General features: G+C 40.3%; 1 protein-coding gene across 50 annotated transcripts in view; it reads left to right on the forward strand.

The window, feature by feature from the left end:
- Positions 1–21,841, forward strand: part of ANK2 (ankyrin 2) — a 372,599-nt gene that overhangs the window by 331,035 nt on the left and 19,723 nt on the right. For 22 of the 50 annotated variants that reach the window (XM_042796671.1, XM_042796663.1, XM_042796660.1 and 19 more), the window contains 5 exons: positions 3,032–3,260; positions 5,728–5,853; positions 8,014–8,136; positions 9,655–9,687; positions 12,530–12,551. In XM_042796671.1, the coding sequence (XP_042652605.1) occupies positions 3,032–3,260; positions 5,728–5,853; positions 8,014–8,136; positions 9,655–9,687; positions 12,530–12,551 (533 nt within the window). Of the gene's footprint in view, positions 1–3,031; positions 3,261–5,727; positions 5,854–8,013; positions 8,137–9,654; positions 9,688–12,529; positions 12,552–15,833; positions 21,603–21,841 lie in introns of all 50 variants that reach the window. The other 28 variants (XM_042796632.1, XM_042796635.1, XM_042796631.1 and 25 more) reach the window with 2 other exon arrangements.

The raw sequence follows: 21,841 nt of genomic DNA on the forward strand, positions 1-21,841 counted from the left end.
AAATGAGCTTGGGCAAAAGATACACTTGTCTAAAATACATGTGAATTAAACTGCAGACTTTGAGGCATAGCTGTTTTCAATTTCCTGAGCTGCAGCTTTTTGAAAAATTTAGTATCTGTTTGGGCTTTTCAGTCCCTGGTGTACGACAGCAAATCATTTGAGCATATGGTGATTTCTCAGAGGATATAGCCCCTCCACTTTGAGTCCAGTATAGCATAATTCTCCCACACAAGAGAAGGGAAGTATCAGTACGCAGAGCCTTTATGTACCAAACACGCTTCCTCTCTTTCAAATGTCATCAGCCTGTTTTTCAACCACTGTGTTTGTTAAATGTTCTAAAAGATAAGCACATCATGAAATTTGCTATTATTCAACTGCAGATGAGTAAGACCAGAGAAATCACACTTGAAAGGTATGCTTTGCTGGTTATAATGCCATGTAATCCACAGTAAGTAATAAGCCCCCCTGTACATTATATCAGCTTTTGAGGTGTCTTTGACCTCTCATGGCTTCCATCTCCATCCTACGGGTGTCAAACTCAAGCATGCTTTCCACCCGCACAGTGAATTTCATTTAAAAGAAATGTCATCAGCTCCACAGAGAAACTAAATGAAGTCATATCCGAGAAAGAAGGCAATAGCTGCTACTCCTTGTAAAATGCTTGGTGCGTTTCTGCTGTTACATTTTGGGAGTAGAGGTAAAATTATTTTAAGTTATTGTCTTTGCAAAATGACAATTCAGTTGTCTTGACAAAGGTATAGGGAAATTCCGTAAATTCTTATTACTGGACAGTGTTGTCCTAGCCTGAATGGTCCCCCAAAAAGGGTAAAGAACCTGTAGTTTTCAGTAAAGAGGAGGGTAATTTTTGACACAGAAGGACCTGTTCCGGAGGCTGAAGCTCTAGACCTGACTTGCAACGTCCACAGTATGTCTTAAGTAACCGTGTGTGTTTGATAAGTTTTGAGGTGTTTTTTTCCAGTTCACATGCACTAGCAATACTTTGTAAGAGATGGACATTAATTTGTAATAATGATGTTAGTGAAATTGGGCAACGTGTGACCTTCCCTGTCAGAGTATTTCTGTCATGGTGGTACCTGAATGAGATAGCAGTGGCAGCTCCTGGCTTCACACTGTGCAGAGGAAGTAATTTATTCCAGTAGTATTTGCCTGTTGCGTCGAACATGTCTGTGTTTGACTTGTGGCACATGTGCAGCAGACTGGGAACCCTGGGTGTGGAAGGTCGGGCGTACAGACTAGAAAGATGCTGTCAGTAAAACGGCGCGTTAGGAAACCACGATGAAAAGTGAGTCAGTGGTGGTGACAGCCTCTGTGAGGCAAGGGTAATAGGAATCATCTGCTCTCAGGGTCTTCAAAGTAAAACATGGCTCAGATATAAATATATAAATCACTGGTCTTCAATATGTGTAACAAAAACTTGCCAGAAAATCAAAGTTAAAAGTCCCTGACTAAATTCGTAGGAGAACAATTTCTGATTCTGCAAGCGGTGCTACACAGTGGCCGAAATCATTGACGTTCAGCTGAAGACCCTCAGGTTTTGATATTGTACGTAAGGAATATACCGCTAACCTTTAGGCTGGAAGGTAGAAGAAAAGCAAGTGTTTTGGGCAAGGCAGCTGCTTTGTATTTCACCTCTTAGAGGTGGAGGTCCAAGAACAGACGGAATGATTAGCAACATGTGCCAAAAGCTGTCTCACTCTCCTGTTCCTAATCAGTAAGATTCAGGAACCATTCGCGGCATCCCTATCACATCAGAAGTTCGTGCACAGCTCACTAACCCCCCGGTGTGGCATACCGACGTGTCCAGCACTTAACCAACAGGAAATTGTACAGTGCCTAGGAAGATTTCAGGGGGCTGAAGAGAAAAGGATGAAATAGCCCAGTCTGTAGTTTAACAATTTAATGATAACCTGGAAGAGAAATGGCAGGCTTGGTATATGACTAGATACAAACAGTTTTAGCAAGATTTTTACAGGACATTACTCCCTTCTGCATCATCAAATGTTTAGCAGCAACTGGTTGTCAAAAAGAACCTGTGTTTCTCTAGGTGAAAGGCACATATTGCAGTCGCAGTTAGGTGGAAATCTGAACTGTACGCTTCCAGTACACCCAGTAGACTTTGTCTTCCTTTTCACTGGTGTCATGGTCAGCATTTCTTTAATTCAGATTCAGAACTAGAAACGGAAATCAAAAAATAACCTGTGATAAACAAGAACAAATCCAGAGACCTTTTGGGCAGCTCTAAAAGAATGGTGAGAAGATCAATCACCATTTCAAATGTCATCAGAAACTGTTGAAAGCGATGGAAAACTAAGACCCCTGAATTTATTCTGGAAGAAGAGACTTATTTCTTGGAAAAATGCAGGAAACATTTGATCACATGTCCTCTCTATAAGGAATCAATTCAGATGAAAACAAAGTTTAGGCCATAGCCAACTTTTGAATGGAAGAAAAATTTCCAGAATTTCTTGATTTTAGTAAGCCATCAATAATTGTTTAAATATGGTAAACATACATATAAATGTTATATATATATATATTTATTTCAGAAACACAAAGAAATGAAAAGATTCATATATATAAATCTTAAGAGAAGGTGTATGAAACTTTGCCACAGGACAAGTGAACTTCTTAAAGCCTTTAAGAGCCAGTCAGGTAATCTGGAAGCAAATAAGCTTCCAGCTGAGTGAAATCTTACCATAAAGGCAAGCACTGGCCTGGGATTTGAGTAGCAGGAGACGCTGCAAAGGGTTTGCATCTGATATTTAGGAGAGTAAGTTCTGGTCCAAATGCTGGCCATGTTGATTTTGCTTCATGCTCCTAAACACATAAGGAGTAGCATGAGCATTCTTAAGCCATTCTTCCTAAACGGTAACTATTTTTTTGCTTTATTCTGACTTGGCATATACAATTGCTGTGGTTACCAGCTAATGCTGGCAAGGGGGCAGAACATAGCATATTCTTGCTTAAATCTTTCTGTGCTGATAAGATGACTCTTCTTTTTCTTTTACAGGTTTTGGTTGATAGACTGTAGACAGACACAAGAATCTGTTACTTTTGCTTCCCAAGTGTACAGAGAGATTATCTGTGTTCCCTACATGGCCAAATTTGTGGTGTTTGCCAAATCACACGATCCCATTGAAGCACGGTTGAGATGTTTTTGCATGACAGATGACAAGGTGGATAAAACTCTAGAACAACAAGAGAATTTTGCCGAAGTTGCCAGAAGCAGGGATGTAGAGGTACTGTACAAGAATCGTAAACACTTCTCCATTTTCTAACATCTGTTTTCAAGCAAATATTTTCTGCCTTCTGTCTGCTACACATACTGAAAAAAAAATAGTACCAACAAATACTGTCATGGTGCACTATCATGCATCACAATAAGATGGAAACTTTGACTTTTCTCAGTTGTAAGGGAAAAGTAACTGCCAGCTAGGAGTGATGAAATCCGATTTCCAGTGGGCAATTGCCAATCTGTCAGTCCACAGGGCTGGTGGGAGGGTTAGCTATAATTAGCTGACTGCATTTGGGCCTTCCTGGGTCAGCCAACCATGGTGGAAGGGAATTGTATGCTTCACCCACAAGGAAATCTCATCAGCTGGTTATCGGAAGTTAGAAACTAATTCTCCGTCTGACTTTGGCCGTACCGTTTTCACTTTCTCCACAGCATTATCAGCACTGAGATGGGACATCCAGTGCGTTCTCAGGGCAGTCCTCAGCAATGAAAAAAATAGGTAGCAGGAACAATAAGCTGGATTCAAGGATATAGGAAAGGTGGAAGTGCGCTGGTTGACTCTGAGCTCTCTGTTACGGGACTAAGGCTTAGAAAACCAGTAGGACAAAACTGAATTGAAAAAAATTGGTTCCCAAGATGCTTTTTTATGGTGGACCTGTTAAACAATTGTACTTAGAAAGTGGAGTGATTTTATGCCAGGGAGCTGGGTAATAAAATGAAGTTGGGGGTTACCATTTGTTGGTTGAGCAGTTTCAGGTTCTTTGTCCTCCTTTCAGGGTCAGCGTTTCTTTAGTTTGGAATTAGAACTAGAGCAGCTACTGCCAGCTAAGTATTATGAAATCTATTTGAGACAGCTAGTTATGCGAGCAGGAGACATTGCCCGTGGCTTTTATTAAACAAAACGCTGTAGTCTGTAAGAATTCTACATAGCTTGGCTGGGGTTTCAGGTGCACATCAAGACTGAAGACTTAAGTCACTCAACAGCAAGCTGAGGGGTGGCGGATGGGTGTTGTAAATGGACTTTTTGCTCAGCCTAAAACTAAGTTCTGTGGATGCAGGCTAGCCCTAAATTTAATCCGTGTGCCTCGTAGTCATTTCTGTGTGGTCCACAGGGATTACTTAGTTTTAATTAGCTCTGTAGCAAAGTGCCAGGAGACACCTTGATTTTTTTAGTTACCAACTTCCTCTCGGAGGAATGACTGAGTAAAGATGAGTTTTGAGGGTGGTGTTCTTTGCTGAACTGTTACGTTCCTGAGCCGGATACTAAGTGGGTGTTGCAAGAAAATGGGAGAGAGTCAAAGCCAAAAAGGACAGGTAAACCTCAACTTTCAGTAACTCTGTATATGAGTATCACTAACCAAAAAGGCAGTCAACAGTAGTCAAGTTTTGTCAGTATCTTTGCATACCAAGAAGTTAAACTAGCAAGTTTGATTAATGTTGTGCTTTACAAAAGAAAAATGGAATCTGTTGCTGAGCGGGCAAAAGCTTTGCGATGTGGAATCCAGCAAACTGCCTGCTGAATGTGTTTTCTGGCTCCGTCAGCTGCCCCAGGAGGGATGACAAAGCGAAAGTGCTTTAACTACATGGAGGGCATACTCTTCTGCTTAGTATGGTCTCTTTTCCATGAGAATCCCACATTTAAAAAATTTGTCCTCCCTGTTCCTGGAGCTCTGAGAGGCATTTCTTGCGCAGAGTGGAAAGACAGGCAAAATACGGGCTTAAAAAGCTGCATGACAAGGCTGAATTTGTGGAAAGTAAGGATGAGACATTAATGTATTGACAGTTTGAAGGGCACATCTCCAAAACTGAGATTTAAACATGTGCAGGGGCCATAACAGTAGCAATCCAAAGATGTAGGCAGTGTTATCAGAGGCATTTACCTGAGGGCTGACTTTCAACAATTCTAGCCCTCTACATAATCCAGCTGAAATAAATAGAATTTACTGATATACACTGTCTTTGCCTGCTGCAGCAGACTGTTGCAAGTAGATTAAACCCATAGGTAGTCTAATTTAGAAAGTCTTTCCACAGGTAAAAAGGTCCTCTGCGACTTCGTGGTATTCCCAGACTGGCTTATTATCCTACCAGTCAAAACAAGGACTTTTGAATTGACTGGTGAAGAAAATACTTCTTTGACTGTTACGATGAGGCCAGTTTAGCAAATTATGCTAAATTTAGAGCCCATAAAAAATCCAAATTAAAATACTGATTGAGAATTTGCCCAGATTCATGACACTGAATACTCATTTTGTCATTTAAAGTGTCACGCTATAGTTATTAACAATGTATTCCATTTGGAATTTAATAATCTGAAATATTTCCACAGACTTTAGGTAACCGTACTACAAATCTTGTAAATGCTGATGAGTCCTAGCAGTTTAAGAAACTACTGTAGAATTAAGCTTAAGAAGAAATCCTAACCACCTCGTTGTGATTAATTGCTGCTTTGCTTCTTTTTTCATTTCCAATAGGTATTAGAAGGAAAACCCATCTACGTTGACTGTTTTGGTAATTTGGTGCCACTAACAAAGAGTGGGCAACATCATATATTCAGTTTTTTTGCCTTCAAAGAAAACAGACTCCCTCTGTTTGTTAAGGTAATGTTATAATACGAGCTATGGATTGTATTTTTATTTTTTGTCTACTTTAGAGTTTACCACAAGCTTAGCAGACTGAAGAACAGTTCCAAATTATGTTATGATGATGGATCAAATGTTGACCTGGGCACTGAAACAGCAGTGGCTACCTAAAATTTAGCAAAATTTTCCTCTAAATATGATTATCTGTGCTTGTGTTCTGCTATCTATGCACGTGTCTACAGCATTCTTTCAGACACCAAAATGGTACTTCTAGGAATCCTGTTCTGCACCTAACAATCTAAAGAGCCAATCAAGTTTGTTTTTCTGTATCATAGTTCAACATAGTGCAGGAAAAAATGTGGAAACTGCAAACAAGTGTCAGAAAACATTGTAGAATTGGCAGAATCTATCAAAATATGATCATTGTACCCTGTACTTGTAAACGTGCGTATGGCTGTAAATACAGATATAACTGTTCTTCAAGTAATCGTCCTCCCCTCACTAGCAATGCAGAACTTCCTTGGGGGTACAGTAAGAAAAGCATGGCTCCTTTCTGGACATTTCAAGTTCCAGTTTTACCATATTTTTGGGAACAATGTCAAAAGGAGGTAATTAATTTTAATAGATTCCCAACTGTAACCTAATTTTATCCCTGTAGTGTCTGTTCCTGTATTACTCTGTTTTAAAAACTTCTATGCGAGTAGGAAGTTGCGAGTAAAGCAAAAAACTTCCATTCATCCCAGATTAACTCGTGCTTTAGCCCCGGGCCTGGAGCTGGTGACAGAAGCACCGTGGCCCCACGGGGCTCATCGGTGTCACTGCTGAGATCCGGAGGGAGCAGGGTGTCACGTCAGAAAGTGCTGAGCGGGGCGTGCGCGAGCAGCCGCGGGGGCTGCCGCCACCGGGCCCCCGTCATCTGCCCCTCGGCTGGGGAGGGCGAGCCCCAAGGTGCTGCGAGCCCCTTCCCCCAAATTCTTTCTTCCAGTGGGCCACCCCAGCTACAGCCGAGCGCGCGACTGCCCTCGCGTAAAGCATTTGGGAGAAATGCTTTATGAATGGAAGCTTCCAAAAGGCGGAGAAAATCAACCCACTCCCTCCTTGTATTATTTTTGCTGTATGCTGCTAGACAACTTTTTAACTCTCTCCCCTCCTTTCCAGCAATATTTTGCAAGCTTGGTTTAATTTAGAACTTTATTCTAAGCTCCTTTGGGCTTTGCATGTTTTTCTCGACGGACTTTCCAAAATATGTTCAAAAATGTGTGTCATCTAGTATTTTCAGTCTGATAAAGTTCATCACATGTATCTAATTGCATTATTTTATTGGCTCAGAAAAGTAAGACTGACGTAATGCTTTCAGTTGTATTTCTTCTGTGATACCATGCATAATCCCCCTGACATTATCTACAAAAGCTAAAAGTACATCACCAGTATCTTGAGTGCTTACGTGTGTTTCTGCTAACAACTTTGAAAGAGATTTTTCTAAGATTCACTGCAAAATCTTAAAGTATGGCACAATCCAGTATCTTTTGTAGATACCAATGGTCACACCTATAAATATATGCCAGCAAATTTCTTCATTCTAAGACTAGGATTTATTCATACATTTGAGAAAACATTTTGCAAGAGAAGAACTTGTCAGTGTAATCTTTTACTGGTTTCAGCCACTCAGCCAAAAGAGCAGCAAATAAACAAACACAATATTTAATACTAAAATTTTGAGCACAGAGTTATCACTAACATCAGCATAAATTCTTGCCATACGGGGAAAATTACTTAGTTCCTTTTGTCACCTAATACAAAATGAGTGTGTTATGACCATAAAGTCTGGGGACCGTATCAGTGAAGAATGGGTATTGTCAGTTATCACAAAAGCCGAATTGTGCTGGAACGTCTCTGTTCTTCTAAGACTGTGCTTACAGTGTTAGGATTGCCTTCTGTAAATAAGTTTCTAATGTGTGAGCACGTGCATGCTTGTGTCTTCTCTTGCTCTGACACACAAATACATCTGTATGTACATTTACAAACAAGCAGGAAAAGAAAAAAGAGAAAATATTATTTTTGCCTACTGGGGCTTTTTCCTCCCACATCTGGCCTCTTTCTGCTAAATAGTTTCGAGTGTCACAAGTAGATCATACAGCAAAAATAACAGATTAAATGTCTGTATGCTTGCTCTACCAGGTGCGAGATACCACTCAAGAACCCTGTGGACGATTATCGTTCATGAAGGAGCCAAAATCTACAAGAGGCCTCGTTCATCAAGCCATATGTAATTTAAACATCACTTTACCCATTTACACAAAGGTACTGTGAAATTATACTGATCTATAGTCATCAGCGTTATAATATAAAGAAAAGAAGGAGGGGAAAATATTGTTAAAGCTTTGCAGCAGTTGGGTATTTAAAAGCAGAACAAAAAAAACACCCAAGGGCTTTCAGTTTCTTGCGTTTGGTACTCTTAATGCCAGTGTTCAAAGATGTTATTGAATGTTTTCTGAGGACTCAGAAGAGATGACAGAAGGGAGGCAAAACTCCAATTTGCACTAAATAGCTCCTGGGGTTTCGTTTGGGGTTGTGCAAGACCTATGCTAATCTTATTTTGCCCAGAAATTTTACCCAGATACTGTTCAGGGGTGAGACAGATCTGGGACTCAATGCGTACCTCTAGGTTTGTTTTTTATTTTACTAAAGACTCCCTGCACTGTATGACTGTGTTTTGTGACACCTCTCTGGAGATGGAATTACCATTCATACCTGTTTCACAAAGTGTAAGGAAAATGTCTATCGATCATATGACGTTCTTAAGGTAGGAAGTACAGAAAGTGTCATTTTTTCATTTGCCAATTTGAAAGTTAAGGGGCTTTGCAACAGCATTTTTAGCAAACCAACTGCCTTGTTTATCTGTGGTAATAGTGATAAAAATGTAGCAGCATTTGGAATGTTCATAGCGGTGCTGAAAAGACTTTCTTAGATGAGATTTTAATATTACATTGACTTTTCTTCCTACATCTGATCAACTCTTTCAAGAACCTATGAGTACGTCACATCATGTAAATGGTCTTTCCTGAGAACATTGTTGTAGCGGTTATGTACCTGGGGAAGAAAGTGGTCCAATATCAGGGGCAGAAAAAGGAGAGGAAAACTCTAGTATGAGTTAGTATTTATAAATAACAAAACTGAGACCACTTGAGTTCCCACATATCACGGGAGTGCTCTTCATTTCTGTTTAAGTAAGTAAGTGAGAACAGATATTAAGAAGTATTTGTTTCCTTAGAAAAGCGTCACTTTCTTGCTATTCTGTGATAACTCTGATTTCTTACTGTCCTTGTCAGAGTCGGAGCTGCATGCCTTTTAGGAATGTATTAAGCTGTTTGCCCAAAATCTTGCCTGCTGGTGTTCATTTTTAGCATATAATATAATCTTTAGTAAAGCAGTTTTGTATCATTTAAAAATAACACACCTCAACATATTTTAACTTTAAATGTTCTTATCTATTTTAAATATTTATTCATGCTAATTTATGGGTGCAAAAGCATGTGTATATTTTAAGTTTTGGTACAAATAGGGATCACGAAAAGTCTAACACCCAGATGCAACTTTTCTTTTTGTAATTTGCTTGATTCTATAGTCTTTTGTGTGTTAAACTGACGGTTTAGTTTTGCCACTTTTTTGCCATAAGAAATCAATTGCAGAAACTTACTGCATTTTCTCCTTTTCTGTTAAATGTTGTCAGAAGTTATTTTTTCCTACTCTCTAAAAAATTTGCATTTTGCCTGCTCTGTTTTCCCCTTCTCTTTTTGCATGGTATTTTGGAACTGAAAGGAATCAGAATCAGATCAAGAACAAGAAGAAGAGGTAATGTTGCTATAACAGCATGTTACTGCTAATGCATACTACTGAAATACAACTAACAGCTAGAGCCTGGAAGATGAAATCTGTAGTGAAACAGGAGTATCAATCTTCAGCCCAGTGCTACAGGATGCAGAGTGCACTTAAAAGGGTCTTGCCCAGGCTCACTTTTGGAATTTGCTGAGTTTAACCTTCCCTACATTAAAGTTTTACTGATTCAGATGCACTGAGTTTAGAGGTATATAATAGTTTATTGTGCTTTCAGAACGGTTTCCTTAATAATTTTAAAATGGTTTTGCTCAAGAGTAACCCATGCAAGTGTATTTCTTGAAGCTTTATTCTCTACAGCACAAAAAGAGAAACTGGCTTGGTTTTTCTTCTGAGAGCCATCCTGCATCCTAAAAATAATGTAGGGTTGCTGCTAGACTTGTCTAAAGCATTCAGAAGCAATGGACCATTGGCACAGTACACTTTTTATTAATACCCCTAAGCACGGTCTGAATATGCTTCCTCGAGGTAGTGGTGGTGGGTAGGGGGCAACAGAGGCAGAGGAACAGACCTAAATATAACAATTACTTCCATCAGCAAAGACACCCCCCACACACACTGTTGGGGGGAGCCTGTGGCCAGATTGCAATTGAATGCCCTACCTGTATACCTGCAAGTCCCAAATCTTGTCACTATAACACCCAAGAGACTGGATCTTACAGATTTCCCAGTTGGATTACTGGACTTAACGCAGAAGTCACAAGTAAGTTTACCCCAGGTAACAGGGGTGGAGTTCGCATCGTTAGCATACACTGAATTGCATCTTAATGGCCAACTGCCGGCTCCCTTCCCAGCCCCGCCCGGGCAATTACAGATGTTTCTTAAGGTCTGACCCCTGCCTGAATGAGTGCCGTTAGAAAGGCATCCCCACATTTTGATGATGTTCAGCTGTTGGAAACAAGTAAGAGTGCCAGCGCTGTGAGAACAGCCTGCTCCCCAAAGACAAGGCACAGCTTTATCCCTCAACTGCAAAACAGAGTTCAGAACTTTTGGCACATGGAATGCCATTTCCTATTATCATTAAAGAAATATTTACCACTCCTATTTCAGTGCTGAAATATAGGCACTGCCACATGAAAACAGGGCTAAAGTTTTTACGCTAATTCCCACTATATTCATGCAGAAGGTAACATTTCCTATCAAATATTTCCTATTTTGTACCAAAAGCATGAAACTAGTTCTTTAAGCCTCTATAATGGTGTTTACGCATTCCCGGTAAATTGCCCAAGAGTTTTTTTAACAAATTATGCTCTGTAAAAGCAGTGTAAAGGATATTGGAAAATAATTTTTCCAAACATTGATGACTTCTTATATTCTTACATAAGAAACTAAAGCACAAAAAGACAAGCTCATTGATGGCTAAAAACACATTCCATTTTAAATTAATTTTTGCATATTCAGTTTCATGATTATAATATTAATTAGTATGCTGACATAATTCCAGACTGATTTGGAGGAACTTAAAAGAAGGGGAATTAAAGTATCCTAGGGATCCTTGGTTACCCTGTAGGGGCAATCTGTGCATCAGAAGAATTAATTCTATTACAGATCTGTAATACACGCTGCTAAGTGTGAAGTGTAATAACGTGAGCTTAAATGATTGCAAGGCACATATGAATATGTAAGTGTTGGAGCGATTTACCTGCACTCGTTTTCAGTTTATGGAAAGGCAAGAATTAGTGACATCTTAACTGTGACAGTATATTGCAGTTATCGGTATAAAGAATACTTTTAACCAAGTAAAACCTTTTCAAAAAGGTTCCCATTTAAAAAAAAAAAAAAAAACAACAACAAACTATCTTGGGGGCTTTAACATACACAGTATATTACAGCAACAGTACTGCATTGCTGGTTTTCTTTCCTCACAGTCATCACACCACCGCAAGTTTGTATAGGAGATTAAATGTTTAGTGCTACCTCTAACTTTACATACTCTTATATATTCAAATTTACACAACGAAAATCTTTTTTTTTGCTTGTATGGACAAACGATTGTAATAGCAGAACTGAAAAAAGTCAAACTACAAGGCAACTTCAAAAATTTGCTTCTTCAATTTTCATAGTCTGACACTGCAGTTTTTAAAATGTTTTTGGCAAGGGCTATATTTTATTTTGAGTAGCAGTAAACGTGTATGGCTCATTCAATCTATACCCAAATACACTGTGAAAAAAAAAATCAGAAAGATGACCTCTGAGGCCCATCACTGCTGACATTTAGGGGTCTCAATAGCTATTTGTGGCATCGAGTCCTAGTTCTTGCCTTAGGCAGTGGCAAGTCTGCAGTCATGTCTGCACCTGCTTTGCATCATTGCAAAGGAGAGAGGCAAAAATGCCAACTGTGATCTCAGAATGAGTAGGTACAATGAACCGATGTATAAAGCAGATTAGTTGCCTTCTGGATGGGATGTATGCCTTCAGATGACCGTAGCAGACTTTTGCTCTGGATGGGGAGAGATAAGACCAATGCAACCAGCCTACCTGGTAATGAAAAAGTCTGGGTCCTTTATACTGCTAGTTGCATTTAAGGAAAATACATTGCAATGTTTTGCATCTGCTATCGACCGTAACTATTGACCATAACTATAGCAAAGTAACAATTTTTCTGTTAGTAGAAACACTAAATAAATTAAGCCACACTTCTACCATTATTTTAAATACATTCTTGGTTCCATTTAAGTCAATGAATCTGTGTGTGTCTATACATCTAGTGGATTTGACTTGACCTGTACTACTGCACTAGTGAGTTTATATATATAAATTATATTAGAGCTTTTAAATTTCCCTCTTTTTTCTCTTCCAGGTTGATATGACCTCAGAAAAAAGTAAGATTTTCTTTTTTTTTTTTTTTTTGAAAATGTTATAATGCGATTTGTATGAAAGATGGTTAAGAATAAAGATAAGCATGAAAGAGAGCTAAGCTTTAACTGCTATTGCTAATAACATCGATACTTTAAAAATGTAATAGCAAACACTTTAATACCAAAGCAGCTATCCAATTAAATAAGTGTTAATTTATACATTAACAAGTAATACAGTTTAAAACAGCTCATCTAAGCATTTGCTTTCCTTTGACATCCCTAGTGATCCCGCTAATGCTATTTTGCTTGTATGAATGCTCATCCCTCCATTTTGTTTTGTCCGTTTGTTGACACACATCGTGGCCTCATATTTGAGATAAAGGACAGTATCACTTTTAATGAAAACATAATCAATACATTTCAATATAATTAATAAAAAAGTGATACTGTCTAAAGTAATCAGACTGTGTAACCCTTTCCCCCCTTGCCCCCCCCCCCCTTTACTGTGGTGAAATATGACTCAAGCTTGGTGCAGCATATATATACCCTTTGTATATACAGAATCAGGCCATTATTGTTAGAAACTGCAGGTGTGTTGTTCACAATGTCAAGGATCTCCTTTAATGCAGACACAAATCAAATACATATCCAGTTGGAAGGGTATCTCTAGTAAGAACGGTCTTCAAATGTGATTTCTTAAATCTGTTGAGGAAAAGAATGACTTCTGTCTCATTTCCAGTTTGAAGTACAACGTCTTGCTTTTTTTTTTTTTCCACATTGCATTTTGAGGATTATTTATTCCTGATACACTCCGTACATGCTTTAATTGGAAAGACACCAGCCCTGTGATCCCGAAGAGCAAATCAATGGTCATTGCCCTATAACCTCCTTTGTCTAAAGCAGAAATGCTTCATCTAGGTAATACAAGACATCACGGTGACCAAATAGCTAATAATGTGGTGGGAAATAGTCTTCACCATGATTAACAACATTCTTAGTATCAGACTGTTACTCTAATTCATTATTATTCACACCAATTTCATCAAGGTGGAAAAGGCACACCACATTCGAGCCAGCAGAGTGGAATTTCAGTTGCCCCATGACTCACCTGGGGAGTGGGAGGTGAATGCAACAGAACAGTAAAACATACAGGTGAAAAAAGGGCTTGGATGCTCCCCTTGCTGTGTAGTTATTTGCTCACTGCACTACATCCCCCCCCCGAAGGTGGCAGGAGGCAGGTTTGGTGAGGTTGCTCAGCTGTGGCTGTCACAGACTCATCTGAATTCAACCTAGTATAGAGCTAGAATTTCCACAAGGAGGTCATACACGAGCTCGGAACACTTCGTTTCGGCCGAGAGGGAGGCCAACCACGTCATACCCAAAACCTTCTCGCGTGGCAGGGGAGAGCACTAATTGGGGATGTTAATAACTACACTGCCTATCTAAAAGGTCCTTGTCCCGCACGCTACCAGCTGCAGTTGCTGCTGACCATTCCTGACATTTAGGAGTTCTCTTATTTTTCTCTAGCAGTAATTCTACCACTGCTTCCTCCCTAGCCAGGCCCCAGAGAACCCCAGCAAGCATTCCTCCTACCAGCCACGCGCTGTTCGGGCAGTACTTTTGTTTTACTTCCCAGTGGAGCTTCTTTCCTTCAGGCTAATTAACTTCACTCTTTGGCCAGTGAGATAGTCACCCTTTTGACCTTTATGAAAATACATATTACAAATCCACAGAATTACTGGATAACATTTCAGTATGCACTAGTTGTTCATGCTAAAAACAGCAGCACCGAAGCACCCTATTTTCAGCACCAAGATCACCCCCCAGCAGTCTGGTGAGAATTAACGTACAGCACAAATATTTAGCATTCACTATGCACAGGAGAACAGTGTAGCAGAATGGATATTTTTTACAAATACAGGTGATTATGTATTGCTTAGGTTCTTATTTTCGTTATTATTGACTTTGAGACTGGGGTGCAGAGATGTGTCAAGTTTTACTCGATGTATTCCCTTTAAAGGAAAAATTATAATTTCTAAGCATTGCATTCTGTTCCTAACTTGCTTCAGTCCTCCAATGCTTCATTCTGTTCAATATACATTTTCTTGTAGTTCCTCCTGAAATTAAATATTTCCAGCAGGCAGTTATGGCATAATGAAAATTACCTACATGCAGTTTACTGTATATTGGTTGCACAGATTAGACAAATATTTCACCACAGTATGTTTTACAGTATTTTCATGTCTCTTTAATTTATATGATTAATTTTTAGAGCTATTGTTTTTTAACTGAAGCTACATACCCAGCAGCATTTGCAACACCTTTGCTTTGCATGGAAATAACTTGCCTTACATGAATTGTATGTATGTGTCTAGTGTGACTGTCTCTGATTTTTGGTTGCCATTCATTACATTTTTTAAAACTTTGAAATCACTTCTAAGTTGATTCACTTTTTTTTTTCTTACTGTCTCTCCTTTTCTTCTCTGTCTTCTTTTTCCTCAGTCAATTCATTAGTTGTCAATGAGGATGTTCCAAGGAAAGGACCATGCCTCTTAAAACAAAAGAATGTTTGTTTCATTGTTTAGGTGTGAAATCCCCTTAGATGAAATGCCGGTTTGCAGCTGATTCAGATCTCTACATATTTGATCATATTTTAGATTACTTCAGAAATACTTTTAACTTTTTATTTTGGTCATCAAGAAAAAAAAAATGTTAACCTAATGTTATTCTGACAGTTTGCTAACACTGGCTTTCTCTTAGAGGAAATCGACTTTCAATCAGTTCTAATGCTTTCCCCCTTTTTTCTTGTTTGTTTTTATTTGAACATTGATCTGTAACATCTGAACAATCTTGAGATGCCTATCTTTGTGTAACTTCACTGTGTTTCTTTTGGTTTTAATTTTAAATTTTGTTGTCGTTGTTTTGAATTTTTTTAGTGGTGTCCTGATTTGGTTTGTTACAGCTTTGATAATGTATGTGTGGTTGTGCTATATTGATAAATTTAAGCAAGTTATTTCCTGCCATTTTCCTTTTCAGTTTTGGGTTTGTTTGTTTTGTTTTTTTTTTTTTTTTACTTGGTTGTTGGTTTTTTTGTTGTTTCTTTTTTTTCTTTTTTTTCTTTTTTTTTTCCCCCGTTAGCTTTGCTTTGCTCTTGTACCCTCAGATCTTGTGGATCCACCATTCCTGGCCCATTTTGTTGACCTTCCTACCACTGCAACCAAAGACTGTCATTTTCAGTCCTGATTATTTTCCAATCTCTATTTTTGATTTCCATTTTACTTTCAATGTTTTTCATTCGCATCAAAGATGACGAGACAGAATCTACAGAAACATCTATCCTGAAAAGCCATCTGGTTAATGAAGTCCCTGTACTAGCCAGTCCAGATCTGTTGTCTGAAGTTTCTGAGATGAAACAAGATTTGATCAAAATGACTGCCATCTTGACAACTGACCCTTCTGATAAATCAGGCTCCATTAAAGATCTCGGAAAACCCACTGAAGAAGAGCCAGGAGAGCCTTTTGAAATAGTTGAGAGAGTGAAAGAAGACTTAGAAAAAGTAAATGAAATTTTGAGAGGTGGATCCTATACCAGAGAAGAACATGTTTTGCAGAAGTCCCCTTCCAAACAAGAACTTGTAGAAGAAGAATGGGTCATTGTCAGTGATGAAGAAATTGAAGAGGCCAGAAGAAACGCTCCTATAGAAGTCACTGAACCTACCTGTGTAGAAGTCAGGGTAGACAAAGGGCCAACAAAAATGGAGAAGCCAGACATGACAGGAATGGTAGATTACCTTGCAGAGGATTTAAAAGCGTATGTTTCTCTTCATGAGGTACAGCCACAAACCTTACAGGAAGATGTAGTAGAAGAAAGATTTGAAGCTGTAGTAATAAGCAGGGATTCTGAAAAAGAAGGACAAGAATCTCCAACAACCGAAACACTAAGTCCACAGGAGCAACACAAGCCAGCCTTAGAAATTAAAAAGCCAGTTAGGACAAAATTAAGAGACAAGCAAAAGCAAAAGGAAGGCAAGATACACAGCAGTGAAGAACAATCAGGACTAACGAAGCTCACTTCAGATGAGTCACAGGGTCAGGAAACTGGCTTAACACCAACAGCTGCTCCTGAGGCTAAAGCTGTATCCCCTGTTATAGAGGAAACTCCTATTGGCTCAATAAAAGATAAAGTTAAAGCTCTTCAGAAACGAGTGGAAGATGAACAAAAAGTACGGTCAAAACTACCTGTCAGAATTCAAGCAAGAGAAGGCACTGCTGAAAAGGCTTCTAAAAGACCAGCACAAGTCAAAAAACCAGTAGCACACAAAGCACAACCACCCGTTTCACCTTCTTCTAAGACAGAAAGACTTGAAGAGACCATGTCAGTTCGTGAGCTGATGAAAGCCTTCCAGTCAGGTCAAGACCCATCCAAGAATATATCTGGACTGTTTGAGCACAAATCTGTCAAACAGAAGCAACAGCTGCCTGAGAAGGAAACACCCCGAAGAAAACCAGTTTCTTCACAAAGTGAAACGAGGCGAGTATCAAGCCACAAGACAGACAAGCAGAAGGACAAACAAAGCACGACATTAAAAGCAGAGAAAGAGCCGCAATCAAAAAAGGGAAAAATGCAAATTTCTGCTGTCGAAATTACCAAGAAAGCTGTAGGTAAAGACCAGATAAAAGAGCGGAGCAGCAAAAAACCAACCGAACCTCTCCCTCCAGTGTTTGATGATGAAAGCACCAAAGATACAGCAGTTGTAAAGGGCAGGACTTCTGACGACCAAGGAGATACTGACTTCCAGATCAGCCCTGACAGAAAAACCTCAACAGATTTTTCTGATGTCATTAAAGAAGAACTGGAGGACAATGACAAATACCAACAGTTCCGACACCTCTCGGTGACAGAGGAGGGAGAGCTGAACTTGGAGCAAGTACTGACCAGTCCTTTCAGTGTTGCTTTTCCCACAGAGTATGTGAAAGATGGATTCCTTCCTGCTCTTTCTCTGCAAAGCGCTGCTTTCGATGGGAGCTCAGAGAGCCTTAAACATGAAGGTGTGGCTGATTCTCCAGCTAGCCTACTTGACGGAACCCCTCAGATCAGCTCTGAGGAAAGTTATAAGCATGAGGGCCTGGCAGAGACTCCAGAAACAAGCCCTGAAAGCCTCTCATTCTCACCAAAGAAAACGGATGGGCAAATTGAAGAAGCTAAAGGAGCAGCTAGAGCACACACAACAGCAGAAACATGTTCTCCGAAGGAACTCTCTCCAAAGGAAGATGCAAAAGGTATTACTGAAAGACAGCTAGATGCTGTTACTGAGACGAGTAAGTCTCATTCTGACCATGTATCAGAAGAGCTTGTACCTACAGCCTCTGAAGAAGAGGCTGATAAACTTAAAGAAAGTAGCTCAGCTTCCATTATGAAAGATGTTAGCAGGGATAAAGAATCCAGAACCACTGCACATTTAACTAAATCTTCTGAAACACATGACACTGCTTTAGAGAAAGAAAAAGATATAACCTGTGAACGCCGTGTTGTGGTTAGAAGTCCCCAGAAATTGGAACTTTCACTTGCTAGCCATGATAGTGAAAGCTTTAGCCCAGTTGCAGATGACTCTTTGGCTATAAGTCATAAAGACTCACTGGAAGCAAGCCCAGTGCTGGAAGATAACTCATCACACAAAACGCCTGATTCTTTGGAGCCCAGTCCTATGAAAGAGTCTCCCTGCCGTGATTCCCTTGAAAGTAGCCCTGTAGAACAAACACTGAAGGCTGGTATTCTGGGGCAGGGTCCTCTTCACTCTGTTCTTAGCAAAGGAGAAGCCTGCCCAGAGCTGGCATCGGTGCGTTCCAGGATTCTCCGTGACCCCGAGGGAAGTGCCGATGATGACAGTTTAGAGCAAACATCCCTCATGGAGAGTTCAGGGAAAAGTCCTCTTTCACCTGAAACTCCTAGTTCGGAAGAAATTAGCTATGAAATCACACCTAAAACAGCAGACTCACAGGCACTTTCAAACATACCAAAGTCAGCCACGATCCCCGAAGTCAGTGAAGAGCCAGAGGATGATTCAGAAAGCGAACCAAAGAAGAGATTCACCCCCGAAGAGGAGATGTTTAAAATGGTGACCAAAATCAAAATGTTTGATGAATTGGAACAAGAAGCAAAACAGAAGAGAGATTACAGAAAGGATTGTAAGCCAGATGAACCTTCTGCAGTTGCCGATTCAGAAGCTGCACGTGAAGCTGAAGAACCGGTCTTGACAGCTGTAGAAGAAAAAGATGTACCTACAGTCCTGATGTCTGCAGCTGAATCTAGAAAAAGTTCTTCCTCTTCAGAGAGTGAGCCGGAGTTGACTCAGCTAAAAAAGGAAGCCGACTCAGGGCTCTTAATGGAGCCTGTGATCCGAGTGCAGCCACCCTCACCGTTACTATCTAGTGTTGACTCCAGTTCTAGCCCCGATGAAGCAGGTTTCCAACCCATTGATTCAAAGCAATGCTCTATCAGGATAGGGGCAGTTACAGCAGAACAGGAGGATAAGCCGACAGAAGATGGCAAAGAGGAACCACTTACCCTTGGGGGCAGCTGTAGGGCTTCCACAAGGGAATCGGGCACTTGTCATTCTGATGGTTGTGTATCAGCAGGAGCTGATGAATCAAAATGTGACAGTACCGCTGGCAGTGAGACAGTCAGTCCCAGTGCCCCAGTCGAACAATCTGGTGGTACTCTGTGTCATTCCATCGGTGACAGTTCTCAAAAAGAAGTTCATGCTGAGTCTTCTCTATCACTGCAGCAATATGATACTGCTGAAAAATACGTCAAAACCACTGCACTGTTAACACAGACAGATCTTGTTCCTACAGGAGCTGTGTCTGAGAAAGTAGATGATAGTTCTTGTGGACACGGTACCGCCGAGTACTCTGTACCACAAGGTGGCAAACTGGGTGAAGATGATGCCACTGACCATTCTGCTTGGGGAAGTGATTTGGGAAAGGCAGATACGGATTTAGAAACATCTCAAAGAGATACTCATGCTGAGGAACCCTTACCGGAGCATTCATCCCCTACCACTGAGACAGCGGCTCTTGAAAGCTGTGTAGCAGATGCTGCTGCAAGTAGTGCTCCTTATGTAGTAAGCCCTTATGAAAACGTGTCTTCTGAACATTTCTTTACTGACTCCGAAAGTAAGGTAGGATCTGGTAGAAGTCTGCTATATAGGGAAAGCTCTTCTGTTGAAGAAGGAAAAGATCAGACCGGTGAAGCTTTACTTAGAGACGCAGGTAGTGAATATCACTCTTCAGGGGAAGTGTGTATGGAAATAGAGCCAAAAGCAGAGGATGCATTTCAGAAAATGTCACAAGGGTCTTCAGCATCAGATTCTACAAAATTAGGTGAATCTGCACTTGAGGATATGAGAGATGAAACGGAGAAACTGAGCAGTCAAGTTGTCATCACTAAAACCGATGTGGATTCTGACATGTGGAGTGAAATACGTGAAGATGATGAAGCTTTTGAAGCTCGGGTGAAAGAAGAGGAGCAAAAGATATTTGGGTTGATGGTAGACAGGCGATCGCAAGGCACAACACCTGATACAACACCGGCCAGAACACCCACTGAGGAAGGGACACCACTTAGTGAACAAAATCCTTTTCTTTTTCAGGAAGGAAAGTTGTTTGAAATGACTAGAAGTGGAGCCATTGACATGACCAAAAGGAACTATCCAGATGAAAGCTTTCACTTCTTCCAAATGGGGCAGCAGCCTCAGGAAGAAGTTTCTTTATCCGAAGAAGTGAAAGAAGCAGCAGAGGGGGAATCTTCTAAGATGAAGAGCTCGCCAGATCCATTTTCACCTTCAGAATCAGAGGACTTAGATATGCAAGAAAAAGATACATTGAAATATTCACCCCCAGCTTCTGAGTGCAGTGATACATCAGAAGAAATGACAGGTGAAGGTGTCGGCATAGGCACCACGAAAGCAGATCTTAAATCCAGAATTCCAATTAAAATGGGTATTTCAGCTTCTTCAAAATCGCCAAAGAAAGACACTGCTGCCTCTGAAGCTGAGCCCCTCTCCAGAATGGAGACTGACATGGTTGACAGCAGTCAGGTGCCTTGCCCTATCTCTCCTGAGCAGTCTGTAGTAGAAGATGAATTAGATTTTTCCACAGTCACTAGATTAGTTTGTTCTGAACAGGGTGACGAGTCCCCAGACTCTTCACCAGAGGAACAGAGGTCTGTGATTGAAATCCCCACTGCTCTGATGGAGAGCGTGCCTTTTTGTGAAAACAAATCCAAAATTCCTGTAAGAACAGCTGCTGCCTCGCAATCACTGCAACAATCGGAAAATGAGAGCCTTGCCACAGACAGCTCCCTAGACAGTTTGCAGTATGAAGGAAAAGATGACCAAGCAAAACCAAAGTCTAAAATTCCTGTCAAAGCAGCTTTCCAAAAAGCTGAACAACAATATACATACACAGACACAACTGTGCGCAAGCTAGAGTCACCCAAAGCTCTTGATGCGACAAGCAAACTACCTATGAAACAAGATAACCGAAGTAAATCCGAATCTGATGCGAGTATTCCCGTGGACCCACAGACTAAACGTTCAGTAAAGGCTAGGAGTTACGCTGAGGCAGAAGCAGAGGCCAGGGAGAGGGAGAGAGAGATGAAGCTTGAGCTAGACTCAGATGAGGCAACAACAGCAAGACCCAAGGTATTTTCCTCACGGTTGCCAGTTAAAAGCAGAAGCACTACAGCCTCCCGCAGTGCTTTTAGTCCCACAAAAGAAAGTAAGGAACATTTTTTTGACCTTTACAAAAACTCCATAGAATTCTTTGAAGAAATTAGTGATGAAGCTTCTAAATTAGTGGAAAGGCTCACGCAGTCAGAGAGAGAACAAGAATTAGTTTCAGATGATGAAAGCAGTAGCGCCCTAGAAGTTTCAGTTATTGAAAATGTGCCATCCAGTGAGACTCAGCAGGCAGTTCCTGAAGACATCTTTGACACCAGACCCATTTGGGATGAGTCCGTAGAGACTCAGATTGAACGTATCCCTGATGAAAATGTCCATGACCATGCTGAAGGTATTTGCCAACGACTGGGATTCCCTGTGCGACGCATGTCATGAATTAAACTTTTTCGTTTTTTGTTTTCTTTGGGGTGTGTGTGTGTGTGTGTGTATGTATGTTTATATACATGTGTAATCTGTGTGGCATTTTCTTTTCAGTTTTTGGTGGTTAGTTGTGTTTTTTTTTTTTTTCCCTGTGAGCTGTGTTTGATTTTTTGTGTCGTGTCTGTATTTTTCTTGTCCGTGAAACAATCT

The sequence above is a fragment of the Tyto alba genome, unplaced genomic scaffold (assembly GCF_018691265.1).
Source record: "Tyto alba isolate M040663 unplaced genomic scaffold, T.alba_DEE_v4.0 Super-Scaffold_23, whole genome shotgun sequence".
In the NCBI taxonomy this organism is placed as follows: domain Eukaryota; kingdom Metazoa; phylum Chordata; class Aves; order Strigiformes; family Tytonidae; genus Tyto; species Tyto alba.